This window comes from Pinus tabuliformis, chromosome 1_2 (genome assembly GCF_031772625.1).
Source record: "Pinus tabuliformis cultivar Carrire ecotype Pingquan chromosome 1_2, CPIR1, whole genome shotgun sequence".
Classification (NCBI taxonomy): domain Eukaryota; kingdom Viridiplantae; phylum Streptophyta; class Pinopsida; order Pinales; family Pinaceae; genus Pinus; species Pinus tabuliformis.
The window spans coordinates 391511001-391537929 of NC_142298.1; the positions used below are offsets into that span (position 1 = coordinate 391511001).

Genomic DNA, 26929 nt, shown 5'->3' on the forward strand with positions numbered 1-26929 from the left:
CTCTTGCTCCAGCTCTCAATCTCTTGCTCAATGAAGTTGAAATGAAATTTTTTTGGCCCATTGGGCTTATAAAATAAAAAAAATAAAAAATTCTAAATTTTTTTGAAATTTCGGGTCCGACGGATTTTTTTTCCGCCGACCCGCTCCCGGCCCGACTGAAATCGCTCCCGGAGCGATTTTTAATGCCCGAGAGCGATCACTCCCGGGCATTAAAAATCGCTCCGGGAGCTTGGGAGCGATCGCTCCCTAAGTCGCTCCCTGACAGACCAGGGAGCGCAAATTTTTTTAAGGGAGCGCGCTCCCGAAAATCGCTCCCGTCCGGTAGCGATTTTGGGAGCGCGCTCCTGAGCCGCTCCCGCCCGGAGCGCGGTTCGGGAGTGGGTTCGAGGGGGGGGGGGGGGGGGGGGGGCGCTCCCCCGCAACACTGCGATATTCTAATGCTGATTGGGCTAGTAACTCTACTAACAGAAAGAGCACATCAAGGTGTTGCTTCAGCGTAGGATTGACCAGGATATCTTGGATGAGCAGAAAGCAAAAGTCTATTTCCCTTAGCACAGTTGGGGTAGAATATATTGTTGCTAACATGGCTAGCTGTGAGGCAGTATGGCTAAGAAAGCTCTTTGGAGAGTTATTTGAGCAAGTATTAGATACTACAATAATTTACTATGACAATAAGAGTGGGATTTGACTTGCTGAAAATCTTGTGTTCCATGACAAGTCCAAACACATTGAGATCAAATATCACTATATTCGGGATATGGTGCAAAGAGGAGCAGTGAGACTCCATCATATAGTGATTGATGATTAGATTGTTGACATTCTTACCAAGCCTTTACCGAAAGGGAAGTTCTTGGTTTTCAGAGAGCAGCTTGGACTGACAAAGGTGACCCTTCCTAGAGAGGGCGGTCATGGATGATGAGCCTTGGATGTGTGAGATCCTTGTCATGTGTTGACAAGTGGATCCCCCAAGCAGTGATGAGCCTTGGATGTGCGAGATCCTTGTCATGTGTTGACAAGTGGATCCCCCAAGCAGAAAGGACTCTTGGTTGTGCGAAGATCCTTGTCATGTGTTGACAAGTGGATCCCCCCAAGTGTGTATAGGGTGATGGATGTATCTCCCCTATGATGATTCTTCTTCATTATATTGTAACATCATTGTTCCAAAGCAAAGATAGCCAAGATCCTTGTATCAGAAAGAAATTCCTTCCTAGCTGAGAGGGAGTGTGACAATTGGCAGTTATGGGATGAATTTCCTTGAATATAATTTCATTTATGACCTTTCCAGAGTGACTTTCTAAAAATAGAAAGTCATGTCTATCTTAGCAACCATGACTTTCCAAAAATAGTAAACCACCTTCCATCAATTCATAATCATATATAGATGATGGAAAATCACTTAACTTGTCCTTAATCAATCTCAATTATTTAATTTTTAATTTAATCATCAATATTATTATTATTATTATTATTATTATTATCCTCATGATGCTATAATAATATTATTAAAAGAGAAATACATGTCATCTCTCCTACTTAGTAATCAATCCACCCCATGGCTCTCATACCTCTCTCACTCTCTCTCCCTAAATGAATGTGTTCCTCTCTTGAATGCTCTTATGCACCTCTTACACATCTCTTACACGCATTTATGACTTGTCATAAGATTCCTCTTACACCTCTTCAATGCATAAGTTACACTCTCTTCAAGGCATGTGTACCTCTCTCTCTTTATGGTGTAAGTTACTCAAGGCATGCATACTCCCTCTTGATGGCATGAGTTACTAAGGAGAGTGTACCTCCTTTATGACATAAGTTACTCTCCAATTTTGGCATGAGTAACTCCTTCTCAAGGCATAGGAGTTACTCCCTCATGAATTCGACCTCCTTGTTCTTCCTACATATTTGTTCCTCTCATCCTCACTTGATACACTTGTGCTTGTGAAAAGAGAATTTGAACTAGAGAGAGAGAGTTGGAGAGGCTAGAGGAAGATTGAGAGGGAGAGAGAGAGCCTTGAAGAGCAAGCGGAGATCTTGGAGAGCCAAAATGATTCAGTGTCTGCATCAGCGACTGCTATCAGAGATCTTCTTCAGATTTGGGTGAACTTCTTCATTCTCTCGTTGTACTTTGTATTTCTATTGATTAATTGATTTCTAATAGAAGAAGAATCTGGTTGGATTTCCTCTTGTGGGTTTTGCCCTGGTCATTGACCTAACTTCTTTGTGTCTCATTGAGTTCTTCGTTGTCTTCTATTGTGCATATGGTTTATATGGTTTATGTTCTATCTACAATTACTTAACTTATATTGCAGCATAAAGAAGTTATGGATTTATGTGATTGCCACAACATAGAACCTCTGATTCTTATCATTTCTGAGATGTTTCAGCACAAACAGGGCACGTTCAATGCAAACAAGGCATGTTTCAAGCGTACAAAAGCGCTTCAAAGGCACATGTGACCCACAACAAGCACACAAATGCCTAATGGTAGGAAAATAACGATGAATTATGTTGTCTTTGAGGTTTCTGCGAGTTACATCATTGTTTAGATTCTCTTCCGGATCCATCGCATAAGGATTCTTTTCCATCGACGTTTCGAACCAGCAACGATGGTTCATCTTCAGGATGTGAGATTATTGAAAGACTGGTCTGAATAACGATGAATTATGTATAAATCATTGTAATTACCTTAATCATTTTATTCAAATTTGAAAGATAATGTGCTATTCAAAAAATATATACTTAATTTTTTTGTATTTTTTTAATACCACATTTCCAAATTTTGATGGATTTCCATGGTTTGCTCATGTATATAGCATGTACAACCATTTTTCATTTTAATTTTTTGGTCTTTTGGGCATAATGGTGCTTGCCTGGGAAATAGTTTTTTTAATGTTGTTCCAAATTAGAACTAGCCAAACCAACCTCTAATCTAATTTGGGCAGGAATATGGGCAGCCTTTCTTTCGAACTGCTTTGGACCAACCAGTTATGGTCTAGTCCAGTGGTTATGATAAAAACTATGCTCTAAGCATCTTCCCCGAGGGTATACAAGGCAACTCAACACCCTCACCCATTTTTGTGATTATTGACAGTGGATGTTGAACCTTATCAAAGCTAAAGGTTATGATCCTTAACATGTCCAAGAGCACTCTTTCATATTTCCACTTGTTCTTCAAAGAGGTGGGGTGGAGATCAACAGTGTACACTTATGTGGGGGTCTCATTTATGAGTACTAGATACAGCGGAAACCCTGCTTCCCAACCCCAACTCAATAATGGATACATCTCTATCAGTGCTTTCATAGTGCACCTTCATGACATGCCCTCCAAGATGCATCTATTTGGCACGATAATCAAACACATTGTGCTTTATGGTTATGAAGTTTGGGTACCCCACTAATTGGGTATATGATTGGAGAGAGTCCTATCTATCATACATCAAGGTGAGATTCCATGTAAACAGTGTGTTCTTTCTAAAAATAAAAAGTCATGTCTGTCTTTGCAACCATGACTTTCCAAAAATATTAAATCACCTTCCATCAATTCGTAATCATATATATATGATGGAAAATCACTTAACTTGTGTTTAATCAATCTCAATTATTTGATTTTTAATTTAATCATCAATATTATTTCATTATTATTATTATCCTTATGATGCTATAATAATAATATTAAAAGAGAAATACATGTCAGCTCTCCTACTTGGTAATCAATCCACCCCATGGCTCTCATACCTCTCTCACTCTCTCTCCCTAAATCAATGTGTTCCTCTCTTGAATGCTCTTATGCACCTCTTACACATCTCTTACCCACATTTATGACTTGTCCTAAGATTCCTCTTACACCTCTTCAATGCATAAGTTGCACTCTTTATGGTGTAAGTTACTCAAGGCATGCATATTCCCTCTTGATGGCATGAGTTACTAAGGAAAGCGTACCTCCTTTATGACATGAGTTACTCTTCAATTTTGGCATGAGTAACTCCTTCTCAAGGCACAGAAGTTACTCCCTCATGAATTCGACCTCCTTGTTCTTCCTACATATTTGTTCCTCTCATCCTCACTCGATACACTTGTGCTTGTGAAATGAGAATTTGAACTAGAGAGAGAGAGAGAGTTGGAGAGGCTCGAGGAAGATTGAGAGGGAGAGAGAGAGCCTTGAAGAGCAAGAGCAGATCTTGGAGAGCCAAAATGATTCAGTGTCTGCATCAGCTACTGCTATCAGAGATCTGCTTCAGATTTGGGTGAACTTCTTCATTCTCTCATTGTACTTTGTATCTCTATTAAATAATTGATTTCTAATAGAAGAAGAATATGGTTGGATTTTCCCCTTGTGGGTTTTGCCTTGGTCATTGACCTAACTTCTTTGTCTCATTGAGTTCTTCGTTGTCTTCTATTGTGCATATGGTTTATATGGTTTATGTTCTATCTACAATTACTTAACTTATATTGCAGCATAAAGAAGTTATGGATTTAAGTGATTGCCACAACATAGAACATCTGATTTTTAACATTTCTGAGATGTTTCAACACAAACAGGGCACATTCAGCGCAAACAAGGCATGTTTCAAGTGTACAAAAGCGCTTCAAAGGTGCATGTGACCCACAACAAGCACACAAATGCCTAATGCTAGGAAAATAACGATGAATGAAGTATAAATCATTGTAATTTCCTTAATCATTTTATTCAAATTTGAAAGATAATGTGCTATTCAAAAAATATATACTTAAATTTGATGGATTTCCATGGTTTGCTCATGTATATAGCATGTACAACCTTTTTTCATTTTAATTTTTTGGTCAGTTTGGGCATAATGGCGCTTGCCTAGGCGGCCTTTCTTGCGAACTGCTTTGGACCAACCAGTTATGGTCTAGTCCAATGGTTATGATAATAACTATGCTCTATGCATCTTCCCCAAGGGTATACGAAGCAACTCAACACCCTCACCCATTTTTGTGACTATTGGCAGTGGATGTTGAACCTTGGCAAAGCTAAAGGTTATGATCCTTAACATGTCCAAGAGCACTCTTTCATATTTCCACTTGTTCTTCAAAGAGGTGGGGTTGAGATCAACACTGTATACTTATGTGGGGGTCTCATTTATGAGTACTAGATAAAGCTGAAACCCTGCTTCCCAACCCCAACTCAGTAATGAAACCCTGCTTCCCAACCCCAACGATTATCAAACACATTGTGCTTTATGGTTATGAAGTTTTGGCACCCCACTAATTCGGCACATGATTGGAGAAAGTCCTATCTATCATACATCAAGGTGAGATTCCTTGTAAACAGTGTGTTCTTCTGGTCGTTATCCAAGTTGAGTTTGGAGCCCGTCATTGCACCTTGGGAAAATATTCAAGCTTGTTTCATTTAAAAGATATGCACTTTGTGGGATTCAACATGAGATGGAAGATATCTGTAATTAGTCCACCATTTCTCAAGATATTGCCTCGATTGACCTATCATGATGAAGACAATGTTGGTTTTAATAGATATTTTCACTCCTTCAATTCAATGGTGTTTCTATCAGAACACCTAACTCCTACTTAGACCATCATTTCTTAAGAGTCCGCCTCCATGGAATTCCCAAAGTGAAAATGATGTTGGTTCTAATAGGTTTCTTCACTCCAATCCATCAATCAATTTATCAACAACTTATTAAAGTTACTTGGTTAGCCCCCACCCTCTTAGCCCTAATATGGCTTTCCACTCTAACTTTTGTAGATGTCATGACCAATGTTTTTAAAACCGGAACCGGTGACCGGACCGGTCCACCTAATGAACCGGTTTACCAACCGGAACCGGTCTAACCGGGACTGGTTTGGTCTAAACGAACCGGTTTTTAAAAAATACATTAAATAATTAATTTTTAATGAAACAAAACTATTTTTAAGATGTAAAACCATGATAACCATCCAAATCACTTCTGGTGCAGAAAAAGCTGTCGATCCATAGAAATCCTCCAGGCCTCAAAACTCTATCCCAGTCGAAGATGACATAGTCCAAGAATTGTAGATCTATCCAACCATCCAGAAACCGCGTAGTATGGATGAGATCCAATGTGTTGTCAAAGAAGGGTAACCTCTGATTGATTGCTAGATAAAGAGGAACAAGTCCTCTAAGAGCAATTGTCTCACTGAAAGGAGCACCAAGATTGATAGTAGCTGAAACAATTGTTACATTAAACTCTCTCATTCTAGTTGCAAATGTCCCAGTTCCGATACTGAAATCCAACCCAATACGTATCTCCCCAGGTTTAATGCTCAGAACATCAGCAATAAGAAAATCTGGATTGTTGGAAGAGTTTTGAACTTGCATCCATCTGGGAAATTCATGACTAGTAAGGTTAAAGCATTCAGAACATTTGAAAAATCCTTTGCGAGACCTATTGTTTGCTAAACATGTGAAATTCTTGCACTGGTAATGACTCCAACGAACATTCCTATCATCCGGGAGCTTCCAAAGGGATTCATTGATGGGAAATGGTTTCTGGTAATACTTAGGAGCTCTTGCAAAACATCTTCTTCTTGGTAAAGGATCACATCCATGAACCATTAATTTTTGAGCTATATTCCAGTCATCTTTACAGTAGTCACCAATATCATAGCCCATGTATTCTTCAAGTTCTTCTTTCATGGAAAAGCAAGCATGACCAATGCTTGGGAACGTTCCATTTGCTCCAAGAAAATTCTTCTTACCCAATCTGTTTTCCTTTACTGTAATATACTTGCGAACTTCTTCTATAAAGAAGAAATCTGCTCATCAGTGGAAGTTCCAGCTACTTCCATTGGATCTTTAAGCTGAGTATTGATATCTGCGTTTTCAGGTACCAAATGCACCCCAGGAAGTCTTATTTGATCTAGGAAAATTTTAATAAAATCCACAGGGACAAGAATTTCTGCAAGAACTGTGCTGAATTTCAAACGCTCTGATTCAACTGTCTTTGGGCCTTCGGATCCTTCGCCATGCATCTCCTCTAAGGATTTTTCTATCATATTCTGAATTCCCTCTACTTTTATCTTCATGTCTTGGAGTTTGGAAAAGAGTTCTGCAGATGTAACATTTGGATATTCTTTATGGATGTAAAAGTGTTTGCAGTTGTTTGCATCATTCACAAAGAAACCTGAAGAGTAGAGTTTCACTAAGCTCGTCAAACTGAGAACTACTAGCACTCCTAATAGCAATTGAAGACCAGATACCACCTTGGTCAATTTCCCTCTTTGAAAACAAGTTAATCTCTGCATTTTTTCTCCGGGTTAAATATTGATCCACACACAGAGGAATTCAGTGGACCTTCTCAATTCTCCTTATGATATTGCTGTCAATTAAACATCTGCAGAAAGATTAATGAGGCCTTTTCTGCCGTAGAGGCACCGAACAAATCTTTTATCCACATAGAAGAACATCATGCTGGTTGGCATATAACAATCCATTTTGCAGCAATTCTTCAAAACCCCACTGTAGACATTGTCATGGAAGGACTTTGCATGAAGTAGGACCAAAACTTACTGTAGAAATAGGGAACAAACAAGCAGGTGGCCTAAAACCGGCCGGTTTAGGACGAAACCGGCCGGTTTGTTACAAATCGGCCGGTTCCGTTCTAAACCGGCCGGTTTTCACTGGTTAGGGCACAAAAATGGATAAATCAGCATTCAAACCGGGTTTTTTGGCCGGTTTAGACCGGCAGGCTTGCTAACCGGCCGGTTAGACCGGTAACCGGTTTTTAAGAACGGTTTTTAAAACACTGGTCATGACACACTCAATGTCAATGATTAGAAGCTACAAGCAACCCAGTTAACTAATGGAGGTATATACACTCACCAATTTACATATGGATTCCAACCACATTCCACAAAGGGATAGGATATGTATTTCTGTCATCTACAAGAGATGAAGCAAGACAATCATTTCATCTTTAATTGTCCCATATATACTGAAATACTATGTTGCCAGGAAACGTGGGTGCGGGGACGGGGATGGGGACGGCATTTTTGGAAACAGGGTGCGTGGGTTCGTAGGGTAATATAATAATATTAAATTTTAATAATTAAATTTTATAAATTATAAATTTATAATTAATAATATATATGAAATTTGAATTTGTATATTTTTTCAACTTTAAACAAGAAAACTTTAATGATAATCATTTAAACATGTTTAGTCTCTCCCATATAAAAACACAATTTTTTCATAGGAGATTCTTCTCAACCTGATAGTGGTCTAGACTTTTCTTGATGTCTAATCATCCACCTGCCCCATGCATGATGTGATCTGTGGTAAGGCAATCCCAAAAAGTTAAAACAGTGGCAGCCTTACCCTTCCACAAAACACGCTTATTCATTTAGGCATATTTTCCTAGTTTTAATCTTAACATGATGTTATCAGAATGCTGTGAGAAATTGGCAGATGTTGATACTTAATTTAGCCATTTTCCAAAATAGCCCTTCGCCATTTAATAGCATCAACTGATTACAGCTTATGGTTGGTCTCAATCCTACTTTCTATTTGACCGAAAATGTCTGAACCTGTATGTCTGCATTTACAGTTTATAATTTGATGGTTATTAACTTATTTGGCTCGGGAATGAATGTTTCATAAATTCATTCCAAATTGATTTACAAGAATCTACAGGCTCAAATTACAGAGTAAGAGGTCTCTTTTCCAGTTCTGGTTTCGATGCCATATAATATTAAGGCATTGAAGATCCACAAATACAGGAGATTCATAATTTACATTGAGACTCTAACAAACCTTGGGCATAAGTTTTGAAATTGTTTTTATAAATTTATAGCATAAGACTAATGGAGAGACTGATCATAAGAGTCTCCGGTGGTAGGAAGGGACTCATGAATGTGCAAACAGCTACCCTTTTTTTTTCAACTATGGTCATCACCTTATTAAATATTTCCACAAAGCTACAACCGATATGATATGATATTCTGCTTGTGGGATTGTACACCCATAATGTTCATTTTATAATATTGAGATATCATTATCATATATGATTTCAGAATACTGTGTCGCTCATAAGTTTTGAAAAACTTATCACTGTTGATAAATTTTTACAATGATTCATTACCCTTGAGCAGCACGTCATGCCCACAGAGCAATGCTAAGGCATGTGAACAAAGACAATCTTTGGAAACTGTAATCTTTGGAAATGATGGCAGAAAATTTCCTTGAGAAACATTCAGAAGACCTTACAACCATCTCTGAAGGACAATCCACACCAATGACCATCAATGACTCCAAAAATGATATCATTCATTTATGGCATATATTCTATATTCTATAGCATATCATTCGTTTATGGCATATCATTTTTTAAATTTCAATAAAAAAAAATTATTTGAAAATTAAATTTTTAATATAGTTATTTTATGAAGAACCCAAAGAACCCAACCCGAAGAACCCAAGAACCCAAGCACACGAAGAACCCGAAGAACCCGAGAACCCAAGCACCCGAAGAACCCAAGAACCCGTTAAAGGAAAAGAACCCAAATTTTTTTTTTGAAGAACCCGGTTCTTCTGGGTTCGTCTGGGAAGAACCCGTACCCGAATCCGGTACTTGGGTGCGGGAACCCGGGACGGGTTCGAGAACCCCACCCCCGGGTGCGGGTACCCGTGCAACACAGCTGAAATACAAGGAAGATATCATTGTCCATATAAGGATCTTGAGGGGTCCCTTCCTAGTCTTTTACAATATCCAAATCAAAGATGGTGGGCTCTCTATATCCAAGAGGCCATCACTCATAGACAATAGAAGTTACGAGACTTATATAAGCTTAGCACCACCAAGTTCATAACTAAAACATATCTTGGTGACTGGAGGCACTAAGTGCCATGCAGATATCCAACCCATGGATACAAAGGCCAATAGACCATTGATACATTATGCATCCTCATTTTTTTTCTAGGAATGGCCCACTTGCATAAACCCAACAAGACATAACCGCACTAATTGGCCCAGGCCCCAACATGAAAACATCTCCCAATCCAGATCAAACAATCAAGTGCCCATTACTAGATTTTTCTCCTCCCTTGGATGTTTAGAAGGGCTTCAGTTGATTCCATGCGCTCTCTTGGCAATATTACCTAGCCAAGTCATTTCAATCCTAGGTATTCCCTAAAGGACATTATCAAACTCTGCAATGTACTATTTTCACGATAAATAATAATGACAACAATAACTCCTCTTCCACCTCTACATACTCATCTTTCGCATGGTATTGGCTCTCCTCTTATAAACCTTTTGCATAATGATGTGCACATCTTTAGTTCTTGTTAAGGTTTATCCCTTTCTACTCAATAATTTTATTTTTATTTTCACTTTTGATTGTTTCGACATCTAGGAGTTTCCTTGGCACTCCCCCATCACTATTTGTGGCATGTGGTACTCTCTAATCTCATTGACTTGTCGCTCGTACACATTAATAAAACCCTTTTGTTATTATAAATGTTTGCTGAAAGAATTATTCCAGAATGTTATAAGGTATAATTTTTCAAGCTATGTAGTAGGGGATTGGTGGAGAAACCACATAAGACTGTTGGTAAATGGTCAACCAGGTGTAGTTGCTCTGTAATGTAATTTTTTCTTCACTTTGTTCTATGCTTCAATTATTACTTCAACAATATTTAATAGCATTCAATTTCTCAATTTCACTTCTTCAATTTTCCAATGGCAGTAGAGAAATAGTAGATAGAACAAATAAAAAAATGCACAGTGAGAGACAGCCAAGAGACAAGAGACACAATATTTGTTCAAGGACCAGGGAAAAACCCCACCAGGGGGAAAACCCTTGCAAATATTCTTCTATTAGATTGTCTTCAAATGTTCAGCAGAAAGAGTACATCAACAATATCCGATCTCAATATCCAATATGCCTAACAACTGTCCAAGAGAGAGGAGTCAAATGTAGTCAAATCTGGTTTGACTGAAATCAGCTCAAGTCAACAGCAGTCAACTGTTGTCAATTTGTGCCATAACCAGAAATGTGACAGCAGTCAAAAGGTCTCCAAAGGAGCTCGGTCCTGGTGTGGTGTATGTGGCCTTCTTAGCTGATCAAATAGAGCCCAAAACAGTCTGAATTGAAGCAGTCAAACCAAGTCAATCTGGAGGAGCAACCTGCGGTCAAAGTCTGTAATAAGGGCTTCAGTCAAACATCATGGATTGCCTTGAATTTAACACCAACAGCTACGGCCTGTTAGAACAGAGAGGAATCACCCAAAACCGCAGTCAAAATGTGTCAAAACTACCCAAGTCAACGTTGTTCAACGTCCTGCCATTATCCTGAAATTCGGCCCAATCAGAAACTGTCTCTGTCCTTCGCACGTGTGAGAGAAGTCCTCTACTTGAGTTGTACGAATCAATGAGGAGAAGAGAGAGAAGATGTATGAAGCGTTTTGATTATTGCCAAATGAGGTGTGAGGACTCTTATATTTATACCAATCCAAGTGGGTGAAAAGATATGTCGAATGGGCATCATGAGCCTACATAAATGTGTGGCCGACCTTAACAATTGTACATGTGTGAGAATAAATTAAAATTCCAACTTCTGCTTGTCCAAAATTGGTGATCTTTAGGTTGATTTTGGTCCTATCAAAGAGAGGAATTTTATGCAACAATTATCTCCATCAAATGAGTTGTCCAAAGTGGAATTTAACCCTAGTTGCATAATTTAACTAGGGGAATTCCACTTGTCAATATCTGTCCATCGATCATCATGTCCTCATGTCATCATGTACCATCTTTGCTTGTCTCTGCTCATCTCATGCTGAACATTCTCGAATCTAAAGAAGAAGAAATGTTGCAGGGGAGCTCCAGCTACCACCCTGCCTCTATCACCATCAGGGAGACCCTGCTACCACTCAGAATCATCATCATCATCATCATCGGGGAGCCATAGCTACCACTCGGAACCAAAGACAATGGGCAAGATCAACATACCGAAGGTAAGGATCACACTCTGTCCCAACGTCCCTGACAATAGGTGAGATCAACATACCGGAGGTAAGGATCACACTCTGTCCCAAAGTCCCTGACAATAGGTGAGATCAACATACCGGAGGTAAGGATCACACTCTACCCTATTATCCCTAATCACCCTTCTTAACCCTAAAGAGTTAGATGGTAGAACACATGCATCCACCAACTTGGGCGAGAACCACCTACTACAAGGGGTAGGGATCACACTCTATCCCAAGTCCCTCAACCCATTAGCTAGATGGGAGAGTTTATCCCATAGAGTGGGTGGAACGCTAATTGGGGCATACTCTAACTAGGGGAGATCTCAAGGCTCAACATCCTATCGGTTAGAGGTCTCTCATCCCCAGGAGCCCTACAGCTCCATTCCACACCCTGGGAGCTCAACCAGGGGAGGAGGAGCATTTCTCAATGTCCTTGATCAGCCAAGGGTCATCTCAATCAGTCCTAGCTGCTCTCTGAAGACCAAGAACTTCCCTTTCGGCAAAGGCTTGGTGAGGATGTCGGCTATCTGCTCATCTGTCGAAATGTGGTGGAGTTTCACAGCTCCTCTCTGCACCATGTCACGGATGTAATGATATCTGATCTCGATATGCTTGGACTTGTCGTGAAACACAGGATTCTCGGACAAACGAATCCCACTTTTGTTATCGCAATAGATAAATGTTGTGTCCAGAACCTACTCAAATAGCTCTCCAAATAACTTCCTCAACCAAACTAATTCACAACTCGCAAGGCTAGCTGCAATATACTCGGCTTCAGCAATGCTAAGGGCTTCAGATTTTTGCTTCCTGCTCATCCATCATATCATGGTAGATCCTAGACTAAAACAGCATCCATAAGTACTTTTCTTGTCGACAACATTACCAACCCAATCTGCATTTGTATATCCATGTAGTCTAACATCTCTAGCGGCATATTTCAATCCAAGGTTGATGGTCCAATGTAGATATCTCAGTACATGTTTGGCAATGACCCAATGTACATGGTGAGGCTCGGTCATAAACTGGCTGAAAGTGTTAATTGCGAAGCATATGTTAGGGCAAGAATTCACAAGAAACATCAAAGCACCAACCAATTGTCTATATTCAGAAGGGTTTTCTAGGTCCGATCCAGCAGCGTCTCCACACAACTGCTTGAAGTTTCACAACATATTTTCCTTGTGAAAGGAAAATCAAGCCCGGCTTTTGCCATACTTCTAATCCCATGAAATAATGCATCGAACCAAGATCTTTCATCTCAAATTTGGAAGCCAACTTCCTCTTACATTCTAGAATGAGAGGGTTTGCACCTGTCATGAATAAGACATCAACATATAATACTAAAATGAGAGGCATACCTTGGACCGTTTTGAAGTACAAGTTTGGATCAGCATTGTGCCTTGTGAATCCCAGCTTTATCAAGTAACTGTCGAAACGAGCATACCAAGCACGAGGGGCTTGCTTCGAACCATAGAGATCTTTCTTCAATCGGCATACATGGGTCTTCATGTCATGAACCTCAAATCCTGGAGGTTGTTCAACATACACTTCTTACAACAAAACATGTAAGAAAGCGGTCTTCACATCCATTTGATGGAGAGTCCATCCTTGACTTGCAGCAAGGGCTACTATCGAACAGATGGTTGTATATCGGGCCATAGGAGCAAATATATCATCCTAATCTTCTCCTACTTTTTGAGTGAACCCACATGCTACAAACCTTGCCTTGTATCTTCCGATGCTTCCATCAACGCCATGCTTGATCTTATAGAGCCATTTGGAGGTTACCACATATCTTCCCTTCAGTCTCGGCACAATATCCCATATGTCATTTTTCATAATAGACTCATATTCTTCGACCATTGCATCGTTCTAGACTTGTTCCTTCACGGCTTCATCAAAGGTACGAGGTTCGGCTTGAATCGTATTGCTCATAACTACAACATAGGCTTGGTACCTGCATGTCTTCTTGCATTCCCTGAAAGTTCCACGAGCAGCAACATGTTTCTCTGCATTTTGTAATGCGCCCATGAGCCAAAGTGGTATTTTCCTTGTAGGGGGATCGCATGGAGGAGGATCCAAAGGGTCCATAGGCTCCATGGGATCATCAACAATCTCCTTCTCGGATTCAGGCACAGAAGGACATTCTAAAATATCCATCTCATCACTATTGTCTTCAGGAGGAGTAGGCAGAGGGAGGTCCCTTGCTTTTCTAAGGGAAGCATCTTCATCGAATGTTACATCCCTACTAACTTCAACCTTCCTTTGACCAGAAATATATATTCTAAATGCTTTAGAATCTTCACTATATCCAACAAACGTACCTTTCCTTCTTGTAGCTTCTAGCTTGTTTCTTTTGTCCTTCAACACATGTAAAAACACGGGACAGCCAAAAATTCGTGGATGACCAATATTGGGCTTGACACTAGTGAATATCGGGCAACCTGTTTTGAACACATACCGGTGTGTTTGTTGCTTCAACCCAGAGGAACTCTGCCAGCGTTTGATCATGGAGCATGGCTCGGGCAGCTACCACAATGGACCTGTTATTTCTCTCAACCACTACATTTTGTTCAGGAATATAAGGCACAATGGTCTCCTTCTTGATTCCTTCCTTCTCACAAAAGTCTATGAATTCATTTGAGATGTATTCCCTACCGTTGTCGGACCTGAAGATCTTTAATTTCTTCCCCGTATGGTTTTCCACCAAAGCCTTGAATTCCTTAAAATTTCGAATGCCTCATCCTTGTGCTTCAAATAGTAGATCCATGTCTTTCTCAAAAAATCGTCAATGAAGGTGATGTATCAGAATGAATGAGATGAAGAATTTCTTTCGTCTTGTTTTCGCTAGAGAGGAATTGTCCCCTTGTTTTCTTGCCACTTGCATACCCAGGGCATACTCCATCATGTTGAGCTTGAACATCGGGGATCTCAGAGACCAACTTCTTCAATTTTGGAAGTGCATCATAGTGAAGAAGAGCCAACCTTCGATGCCACAGCTCGTTTTAAAGATTTGTATTATGGACCTGTTACCCACCATTTTGTGGGTGATATCCCTAGGAGAAATTTTTTCTCCAAGATGGTCCTCAGCCAGCAGCCCCTTACAGCCACCAGCTAGCTCATTGTGCCATTTCTCCACCACTTGAGCCAGCCATGTGGTCCCTCGCCCACCTGCCATGATCGTATGTTTGAAGGTGGGCCTCCTGAACCTAAAGGTATGCCTTGTCATTTGGTAATTGAGTATTGTAGTTTTCTTATCATGGACAATTATGGGCATGGATTAATGGAGTGATTCGGCGGAAAGAATGGGCTAGGTTTGTGCTCCTATCCCCTGTACCCCTTTTGGATATTAACCTTGGATTCTAGTCCCGCAAGATCTCTTTTACTAACCATTTGGCTTTAGGGATGGTATTTCACGGGAAACCCCAATTTTAGTTACGTGGTCCCACTCCCTTATCTGCTTATATTACCCCCCTTTCCACTCATTATTACCCCATTCATCATTTCTCCCACCTGGGTCCACATTCCTCCACTAGGTCCACATAGGGTTAGCTCACCCCTTCCCCTCACCCACACCTTGGGTCAGACTTGAAATGATGCCCCAGAGGTTGATGCAACGAAAAAGAAAGACAAAAGCATATTTGGCCACATTCAACAGAAAAATGTACCACAAAATGCAAAAGATGGTCGGAACAAACACATTTAGCACGTGGGCAAAAGCCAATACATGAGCTCTACCCCATCATCATGGCCATCACCCTGGTTCCTATAGGTTTTATGAGCCTCCTTCATCATATAGGAACCCATGATTGTCCCAACCCCTAGTGGGCAATGAACTGCCCTACATTAAAAAGGGGTATTCATTGTTATATCTTATGCATCATGCTCTTACCCCTTGAAACCTGAGCAGTTAATCAAAAGAAAACCATAAAAAGGCAAAAGGCACATAAGGAAGGGTGGAAAAATCAAGGTCGAGGCACCTCATGTACCACGATTGCTCCCTCATATACATTATATACCCTTCCCTTTTATTAGCTACCATTGTACCCTAGCATGTGGCCCAGGGCTGCCCCTTCTCATCCCCTATTCCATTCACCTTTTTCTCACATATCACCACCTTTTGAAGGATATACCTTGGACATATTATCCCCTTTAAAAGCAGAAACCACCTAATAGGATACTTGGTTAACCCCATTTGGGGTTTGGAGACATTAGCACATGCCAAAGCCCATTACGGAAGGGCGGGACATTATGAAGTCCCCACCTATGGTCCATGGTTTGTAAGCTCTTTTACTCGATTTCTTTGATGACTTGTTGTACTGGAAGGCTAGGGGACACATTGGATCTTATGCAAGATTGTAGGTGGTCTCCATCTTGGGTTTGGTCTCCCTATACGAGATCCTAACCCTCCAAAGGGTTACATTGGCACATGTAGGGTGTGCATTGAGAGCCATGGGCCTCCACAGTAGTAGACAATATTCCATGGATCCCCGAGGATGGTCAGAGATGCTCGAGATACTCCCATTGGATGAGGAAGATACACCTGATTCACCTTTGCCCAGTCGGCCCCACAGATGTACCATGCACTTGGCAGCTGACCCAGGACTTGTAGGACAATGTGGCATCCCCTACACCATCATCAGAGCCCTTGCAGACGATCTACAGGCATCCTCGACTCATTTGGAGACCCATGAGGTTATTATTGTGCCCCCACACCAAGGAGAACAAGGGGTCAACCCCTTGTCCATCACCTTTTAAGGGTCCTACTCTTCATTATGGCACCCATGGACCTCATTAGGCCTCTTAAAGGGCCCTACAACATGCATAGATTATTATTTGACCTCTTGAGAGGCTTATTCTTTCATTTGTGAGCTAGTTTGGTGGGCTTGTCACCAAAAGTTAAATTATTAGAACATTATTTTATTTTGGGGCTTATGTAGGCCAAGGAGGCTAATTCGAACTCCTCATTAGTGTATAAATACAAGTGAGATGAGTACATTCTCTCATCATCATTTTTTATTGGATCTCTTCTCTCTCTTGAGAATTTCACATTTTTTCTTAGAGCATAAATTGGAGCTTTATGGATGAAATTTGATGTGTGGATTTGGTTTATCTTGTCTTGGAGCTTCTCTATTGTCAAATTGCGGATGGTTGGATATACTCTATTATATGTAAGTACATGCTTTTGATGTTATTCTTGTTTTACTTTGTCATATACATTGTATTGGTATTTTTGCTATTTTTAGGGCTAATTGCTGCATGCATTTACTGCTTAAATTGTGGAATTTTGTCTCTATAAAGCATCTCTCAATGTATGGGCCATGTAATGTGAATGAAATCTCCTAAGGGTAATTCTATCAATGAATTTATCTTGATAAGCCATCACCTTTTGCACATCGAATTATAAAAGTTGCGAGATTGCTTATCTTTGACCTAGAAGACTAGCGAAGTAGTCTTGAGTCCTCCTTGACTAGGAATCAAAGGTCCTCACTCATATTCATTATAGACTCCATGCACAGATCCACCAAGAGGTGGTCATCTAAAAGCATACCTTTTTCACCTTTTCCTAGGTCTAGCCAAGTTGGGTCACCTAGGGCATCATTTTCCCGGCAAACTATCCCTCCAAAGAGTTCGATCTCCTAGCCTCTTCAGTTCTCCCAGCAAACTATTTATGATGACGTACCCATTGATATCCTTGGGGAGGAGAATCTTCATTTAACTTTGCATAAAGAGGGGCAGTCAGATTTTCATTTCAGAAGAGACCCAATCTATGATACTAAGGAAATTGATAAGGCTCCCACTTCTCTTGAGTATGATTCTGTGTTCAAATCACTTGAGCCTTTAGATTATGATTTTGGGAAAGCAAAACCCGTTGAATACAATACTTCTTTTTCCCTTTTTCCTATAAGTCATCATCTTGGGTCTTCATCAAGTGATTCCCTCACCCCTGGTCATATGATCTCAAGTAACTGTGAGCGCTTTCCCCCTGTCGGGTATAGTGTCAAGGAAAAGCCCATCATTGATTATACTTTTATACGTTGGGTGCACCCTCAGGGTTTTGATCACTCCATAGTCTCCCCTCTCCAGTGTAATCATCATGTGAAACCTACTTGTGTTTCTCCATCTTGTCGACCTCCCTTTCCTACTAATCATAACCCGATGAGGACCATGTAGAAATTTCTGTTTTCCCACCCCGGTTTTCAGTTTCTCCTTATTTCTCCCATGTAGTTAAATGCCCTTTCCCATAACCATACATTTAACAAGCTGAAAAAAATAAATTTGCTGAAAACACAAATTCTGGAAATTTTACAGAATGTTGGAAATTGCAGAAATAAAAATCAGCAGTAATAAACAGCCATTAAAACACTGATATTTTTGGTCAACTTGACCCTGGAAAAACCCCCTACAACTCTTGGGGAAAACCAGTTTGAGAGCTCTTCTTTATTTCTGAAAATTGCCTTTTTACAGTGAGAATTATTCAGCAAAAAATCAGCAAGCAAATTTACAACTTATCTCCTTTCCCGTGCCTCACAGCAATCTGGAAATTACAGCAAACAGGACAGCAATAAATGTTGTACGGCCTCCGTTTTGTGTGCAGAAAAATCAGCAAACTGCTCCTCGATTTTTGTGCAAAAATCTATCTTTCACTATGTGCTGAATCAGCTGTACAAATCTGCTCAATTGCTACCTTGGAATGTGTGCCAAGCTGCTATATTATTCTCCTCCCTGCTCAGAAATCTCTCTTGCTCTCTTGCTCTCCTTCTCCCAATCTGCTCATGAAAGAATGAATGACCTTTTCCTCATTTTCCTCCTTTAATATAACTCCAAGTGACTTTTGGGTGATCCAAGTGACTTTTGGGTGATCTCTAAATCCAATGGCTGAAATAGATTTAGATCAATGGCTGAGATTAAATGTTCATTTAAATCTCACTTTCTATTTTTTAATTCACCCCACTTTAATAAAGACCCACTTAGTCATTTCCAAAGTCGCTTTTCCTTTCTAATTTTTCATTGACTTTATAAAAGTCACTTTAAAATTAGACTTAGTAACTTTATCACTTAAAGTCACTTTTAAATTAGATTTAACTTTATAAAACTATAAAGTCACTTTAGAAGAAAAATTAAATTCTTTTGGACACTTTTCCCTAGGCCAAAGATCAAAGCCTAAGGGAACCACCTGTCCTCCGGTACCAAATTTCAACAGGCCATAAGTCATGACGTAAATAGTAAGGACAATGGTGGAAGTGATATGTCTGAGATCGCCATCCATTGAAAGTTTATAAGCTTGGCCTCCTCCCATCAGTGAAAGTCGGTAAATAGTAGGGAGCCTTAGCTAAGGTTACAGTGGGCTAAGTCTCCAATTGTTGCCCTTGGTCTAGCATTTTCCTTTTAGGGATCCACTTTAGGTCTCCATGCTAGTTTGAGCGGTAACAGGACCATATCTAGAAGAGGTCTTCCTATGACTATAGATTCCTTCAAACCTAGTTCCCAATGTGAAGGCATTCCTCATGTAGGATTCAGGGTGCCAAGTAAGTACCTTCCCTCTAATAAATGCAACCCTCATTCCTTTATCTTCCAAGGCAGATATTGAAATCAAATTCTTCTTCAATCCTGGAGTTCCTTGGCCTTTTTGGAGGACGATAGCTATCATCACGATCATCAGGGGTCTCTTCTTCTTTCATTCCTTCTTCGATCATCTCTCCTTTCATATGACCTGTTGTTGTTGAAGCCACAATTACTGTAGGGCCTTGAAGAGTTTCTTCTTGGAGCATCTCTCTTTTCGGGACAATCTCGAGAATAGTGACCTTTTGTTATGAAACCAGCTCAAGAAAAGATAGATCAACGCCTTAGAATTCAACCTCTTCGAGGGGGCAACCTCCTTTACATTACATAAATGAACAATTCTTTGATGATTCAAATGACAAAACCTCCTTTCTATATATAGGAGTCTAAGGAGTCACAATATAATCCAGCCGACCTAACAATAATAATATAAAGCCACAAAAATAACAATAGAGGGATTCTATGGGGCACAGAAATAACAATATGGGGGTAATAGGGGCACAACAATATAAATAAGGGGTATAACTATAATAGTAATGGGGTAATCACTAGTATTATAGGGACCCAAAATGCCCCTCTCCTTCAAAAAAGTGTTGTCCTCAACGCTTGAGTAATTCTGGATACTTCTGCATAAAATTCTCATCCTCCCATGTGGAATCTTCAGCGGATAAGTTCTTCCACTTGATAAGATACTCTGAAATTGATCGATTTCGTAGCTGTCGAGTTCTTGTTTCTGTGACTGCTTCCGGTTCCAATATAATTTTTCCTTCCTCGTCAAGTTCTGGCAATATTTTTTGAATTGGGAGCTTGTCGCCTATAACCTTCTTTAAACATGAAACATGGAAAACTGGGTGCAATCGAGAAGCTGCAGGAAGCTCCAATTTGTATGCCATAGTACCAATCTTTTGCAACACCTTGTACGGACCATAATACTTTGGTGATAGTTTATTATCCTTCTTAGCTTGCTTTAGGGACATTTGATTATATGGTTGTAGCCGTAGGAATACCCAATCACCTACATCAAAACTTCTTTCACTGCGATGTTGATCTGCCTGTTGTTTCATTCTATTTTGTGCCAACACGAGGTTATCCTTTAAGAGTTGGAGGACTTGTTGTTGATGTTCGATGTGATGTTCCACTGCCTGAACCTTAGAATTTTCTCTTAAATATGATGTGATGGATGGTGGTTGATACCCATAAAGTGCCATAAAAGGGGTCATTTTTTTTGTTGTATGGAAGGAAGTGTTATACCACCATTCAACCAGAGGCAACCATTTGACCCATTGTGTCTGTTTATCAGATACAAAGCAACGAAGATATCCTTCCAAACATTTGTTTACTATCTCAGTTTGCCCATCAGATTGAGGATGATAAGATGAGGTATGAGCTAACTGAGTACCAAGACAAGAAAATAATTCTGTCCAAAAATTTCCAGTGAAAATGGGATCTCTGTCACTTACAATAATCTTTGGGTTTCCATGTAGCTTTTGAACTGTTTCCATAAATGCAGTAGAAACTGTATTGGCTTTAAATGGGTGTGATAATGCACAAAAGTGTGCATACTTGGTAAGTCTGTCAACTACCACCATGATGACACTCTTTCCCTCAGACTTGGGTAAACCTGTGATAAAATCCATTGAAACCTCCTCCCAACGTTGGCTTGGAATGGATAAAGGTTGTAATAGACCCGATGTCTTAATTGTTTCAACTTTATTTTGTTGGCAAACCAAACATTCCGCCACAAACTTTTGAATATCTGATTTAAGGCCATCCCAAAAAAATTCCTTCTTAACCCTGTGGTAAGTTTTTAAAAATCCTGAGTGCCCTCCTAAGGGAGAAGTGTGCAATTCCATAAGAATCTTTTGTTTTAGCTGGGAATTCTTACAGAGGTATAAGCGATCTTTGTACCATAACGAATCATTTTGCCAGCTAAATGTATCAGAAGTACTGGAATCTTGTTGTAGCTTTCGAATAAGTGTCCACACTTCTTCGTCATTCTTCCATTCCTCCCTTGCTTCGTTTATCCAATCTGGTTGGATAATAGAAATGGCACACAACAATGCTTCCACATCCTCATCCTTTCTTGAGAGTGCATCTGCCACCACATTTTGCTTCCCTTTTTTGTAGATGATTTCAAAGTCATAACCCAACATCTTTGTGACCCACTTTTGTTGCTCTTCAGAGGATAATCTTTGTTCTAAAAAGTATTTAAGGCTATCATGATCCGTTTTTACCTTGAAGTGTCTTCCCATTAGGTAGGGTCGCCATTTCTTAAGTGCATGGAGTATTGCCAACATTTCCTTCTCATAAATAGCTTTGCTTAAAAACTTTCCCTTGATTGGACGACTTTCAAAAGAAATGGGTCTTTCATCTTGCATTAGAACAGCACCAATTCCATTTCCTGAAGCATCACATTCCACAATAAAGGTTTTTGTGAAGTCCGGTGTAGCTAAAACCGGTGCTTGGCACATTGCCTCTTTAAGATGTTCAAAGGCCTTTGTTGCTTCCGGAGTCCATGAAAATGAATCTTTCTTCAATAATGTTGTTAGAGGTGCTGCTATTCTCCCATAATTCTTAACAAAAATGCGATAATACCCTGTCAACCCAAGAAATCCTCGCAGATGCTTTATGGATGTGGGGATTTTCCATTCCTTAATGGCTTTAATTTTGCTAGGGTCTACCTTAACTCCTTCATGAGATACAATATGACCCAAATATTCCACCTCCTGGACTCCAAAGAAACATTTGGATCTTTTTGCATATAATTGTTTCTCCTCCAATAGTTGTAGCACCCTGTCAACATGTTCAACATCATCCTTCCAAGACTTGTTGTAGATTAGTATATCATCAAAAAATACTAACACAAATTTTCTAAGGAATGGTTTGAAAATTGAATTCATCAAACCTTGAAATGTTGAAGGTGCATTGGTAAAGCCAAAAGGCATGACCAAAAATTCATAATGACCCTCATGAGTTCTAAATGTCGTTTTCGGAATGTCTTCAATCTTCATTCTGATTTGATGATATCCCGAACGAAGATCCAACTTGGTGAAGTAAATTGATCCATGGAATTCATCCAGTAATTCATCAATGACAAGAATGGGGAACTTATCTTTAATAGTGAGCTTGTTGAGCTCCCTATAATCCGGACATATGCGCCATGATCCATCCTTCTTGTGTACCAATACTACTGGAGCTGAGAAAGAACTTTGACTCGGTTGAATTATACCAGCCTCTAGCATTTCTGCAACCATACGTTCAATTTCACTTTTTTGGACATAGGGATATCTGTACGGCCTGATGTTTGGAGGAACACTTCTTGGAATCAGATGAATAGCATGATCATGATCACGCATAGGTGGTCGGATTTATTTATTCTTCATCTAGGCTTTGTTCCTGGAATATATCCTCTTCTTTTGACCTTTCTTGCTCCTTTTCTTCCTCTTCACAATCTATGTAGAATAATTTCTTCTCAGCACACTTATGACTTTTTGTGTATTTGCTATCACAATTGTAACAAAGCCCTTTTGCTCTTTTTTCTTCTAATTGTTGTGGTGTCAACCTTGTAGGTTGTGGAAGACTAGGGGCAACAACACTTCCGTCTTTATAGTTGTGAGTGGTATGCTTCCTAATTGCCATAATTTTGCTTTCCATTTTCTTGCTAACCTGAATGCCTTCTCTAATGAATCAGGTTCCCAAAGGCGAACATCATGTTGGATATTATCCTTTAAAGACCCTATGAACACATCAATCCTATGCTCCTTTGGAATATCTTTTACCCTCATGTTCAATTTTTGGAACTCCTCAATGTGCTCCATTATTGAACCCTTTTGTTTGAGACTTATCAATTGGCTAAAAAAAGTGTTGCTTTTTGTATCCTCATAATGTGTTATTAATTCTTCCGTAAAAATTGCCCAAGTGATAAATTGTTTACGAGAACAAAGCCATTGATACCATACAAACTGATTTGGTTCCAAATATACAGTTGCCATACGTACCTTTTGTGTGTTTTGCACATTATTGAGATCGAAGAATTGCTCCATCTGTAATATCCATGTGGCGGGATCCTTGCCATCAAACTTCCTCATATCGATTTTTGGAATATGGTGATTCTTCGATCCAACCAACATTAGCGTCTATGGAATCATGATTAACATTTATTTTGTTCTCATCATGAGTTTCATTTACTACCTTTTCACCATTAGTAAGTATTTCTTGTAGAAAATTTGTCAAATCTGTCTTCAAATCTGCCATGCATGTCTTCAAATTTGTGTTCAAATCTATCTTCAAATTGTCCATCTTAGCTTCCATGCCATTCATCTTAGCTTCCACGCCATTTATCTTAAGCTTCCACGCCATTTATCTTAGTATCTGTTAACTTTTGTGAGCGTGACATTTGTTGCACTTGTTCTTGTAATTTTGATATATCATGTAGCATTTCTTCATGAGTCATGCTAGAGCTTTCAAGTTCCTTACTAGGTGTTTGCATTTTCTTTCCTCAGGGCATCAGTTACCGATAATAATGCTCTACTATGCCCTTTGAATTCCTTCAAAATAAATTTTCAAACCAAGCTTAAGCAAAAATTTAAAAAAATATACACACCTTTTTTCACTTTGTAGGAGCTCGATATTGCCTCTGATGTATCTCTGTACTTTCCAATCATCTAGTTCTGAATTTGTGACCTGTAGTAGCTCTCTGTGTCCTCTTTCCAATGCCACCAGTCTGATCCAAATTGGATTCTCCAAGAAATAGTTATGCACAATCTCCCAAGATGACCTGATTATAGACCTTTCCAGAAGAGCGAAGTTGTATGAAGTGCCACGTGTACAATTTTCGATATTTGGTTCTGAAAAGATATACAAGAAACTACAGTTCGTCCTCTTTTTGTACCTTCTTATGAAATTTCAATCTGATTCCCAAAGAGAAAGTTATGACAATTTTCCCAAGGTCACCTGTTTTGAATGTAATTCAGGAGTCTGCAAAAAGACCAACTTCCCCAGATCACATCTCCGAAAATATCGCACGAAAAGCTCTGAAATTCGGACCCAAGGTTCAGCGCGATTTCTTCTCAAATGGGTTTTTTTACTTCTGAAACGTCACAGAAAAAATGTTATAGCGAAAATGCCACGATGAACTATTTGGAGCAGCGAAACCCTAGAATCCAAAGCTTTGATACCAAATGTTATGAAGCCAACTCAAGAAAAGATAGAAAAGATAGATCAACGCCTTAGAATTCAGCCTCTTCGAGGGGGCAACCTCCTTTACATTACATAAATGAACAATTCTTTGATGATTCAAATGACAAAACCTCCTTTCTATATATAGGAGTCTAAGGAGTCACAATATAATCCAGCCGACCTAACGATAATAATATAAAGCCACAAAAATAACAATAGAGGGATTCTATGGGGCACAGAAATAACAATATGGGGGTAATAGGGGCACAACAATATAAATAAGGGGTATAACTATAATAGTAATGGGGTAATCACTAGTATTATAGGGACCCAACACCTTTTCGATGACAATTGTAGCACTCAACATCTCTATATTGCCTTCTTAATTCCTTGGAATCTCGATTGGATTGAGGAGGTTTTCTTGATTTGGATGGCTTTCACTTCCCTTTCTTTGCATTCTTCTTCTTCTTCTTGCTTATGGTAGTAATGAAGGTTTTCCAAATGGGAGGGAGGCCTCTAAGAGTTACAATCACCAATTCTCTGTCAGGTATGATTTCCCCAACTCTTAGCAATTTATCTCTAAGGCGAGACATCATCATAATGTATGATTGTACGGATTCTCCTCAGTTCATCTTCGTGTCTTTGAGTTGATCTTTCAAAGAGATGAATTCATTCAAATTGTTGACTTCATACATGCCAGCGATCTTATCATACATGTTTTGGACCTTCTCAAATTTCCAACATAAGCAAGTAGATTATTTTGTAAACCATCACCTATAATTTGCTTTGCCTTTAACTCACCTTTCTTATGCTTGTTTTTGACAGCAACAGAAGCATTTTCTGGAGGCTCGGTACTCTTCCTTGAGTGAAGTCCAAAACATCATTGTTGTCAACTATGATCTCCAACCTGACTTTCCATGCTGCAAAGTTAGATGAATCACCCAGCTTCTCATGCTCCTTGAAGAAAGAGGAAGAAATTTTTACCAAAAGATTTTCCCTTTTTCAATCAGCTGCTTCTTGCTCTATGTCTCTTGGGCTTGTCTTTACCTCAGCTCTGAAACCATGTTAATTTTTAATCACTTTGTTCTATGCTTCATGAGCCTACATAAATGTGTGGCCGACCTTGACAATTGTACACGTGTGAGACTAAATTAAAATTCCAACTTCTGCTTGTCCAAAATGGGTGATCTTTAGGTCGATTTTGGCCCTCTCGAAGAGAGGAATTTAATGCAACAATTATTTCCATCAAATGAGCTGTCCAAAGTGGAATTTAACCCTAGTTCCATAATTTAACATGTACAATGTCTTTCAATTTAACAAGGCAATGCACTAACCATAATTCTCCCTAGACAGTGCTTTTTCAGTAGAAATATATATATAAATAGCACTATGACATTACTATTTAGTTCTTTTTTCGAATTTCTGGTAGATAGTGTTGAATTATGTAACTAGGTTTGGTCTTCATAATATCTCATGTACTCTTGATTTTATGTAAATAATGTAAAAGAGAAAGAAAATTATTATTGTTATTTTATAAAGCATGGGATTTCATACTCAATGTCAAAATGTTCTACGTCAAGCACCTATTGTGTGCTTCTAGGGTTTGTCATAGTGTCTAGAAGTCAAAAGAGTCATTATCATATGTAATAGACCCTATTGGGCATCTTGTAACTAGTCAAAGAATTTATTTTGAGTCAAAAAGTGTCAAAGTACCCCTCCAAGATCAAGTCGACCTAACTGTGAAAAGCCGGCCCTCTTTAGGGCTATTCAAGCTCCAAGAAAGAGTATATGTAAAGATCATTCAACCTCATTTGAAGCAGATCATCAATCAAGCTCGTTGAAGCACAAAAGGAAGCCAAGAAGACAAGCGAAGAAGAGGAAGAAAAAAAATCGAAGTTTAGAAGCCTATTTCTATCTCTGTTCTCTGACATGTGTGAATCGCAGCTAGGGTTTCTGTAGTAACAAGAACATATTGAAGTTCTCCTTCTAGAAGTTGAAATAGTGCTGCTGAAAGATCAAGTTCTAAGGCCAAGTATCTAAGGAAAGAACATCAAGCCAAGTGAAAAATAGACACCTAAATTAGCCTCTTTCTCCCATACGTGCGAAGTTACAGCTGTTGCAGGAGAGCCAAAAGGTCACAGACGCTGAAATTCTGAAATAGAGGTGGAAATTCTGAAATTTGAAGCTGTTTGACTAGTGTTGACTTTGTGGAAGAAAAACTCA

General features: G+C 39.4%; 2 protein-coding genes across 2 annotated transcripts in view; both read right to left on the reverse strand.

Annotated features, from left to right (window-relative positions):
* LOC149206012 (Endosomal targeting BRO1-like domain-containing protein) overlaps positions 1-26929 on the reverse strand; it is a 131664-nt gene that overhangs the window by 21710 nt on the left and 83025 nt on the right. The window lies entirely within an intron of this gene.
* On the reverse strand, positions 5891-13722 carry LOC149206013 (putative methyltransferase At1g29790). The gene is made up of 3 exons (XM_089396212.1): positions 13686-13722; positions 13324-13491; positions 5891-6756 (listed from the first exon to the last, which is right to left on the reverse strand). The coding sequence occupies exons 1-3, from the start codon at positions 13720-13722 to the stop codon at positions 5891-5893; spliced, it is 1071 nt and encodes a 356-aa protein (XP_089252338.1).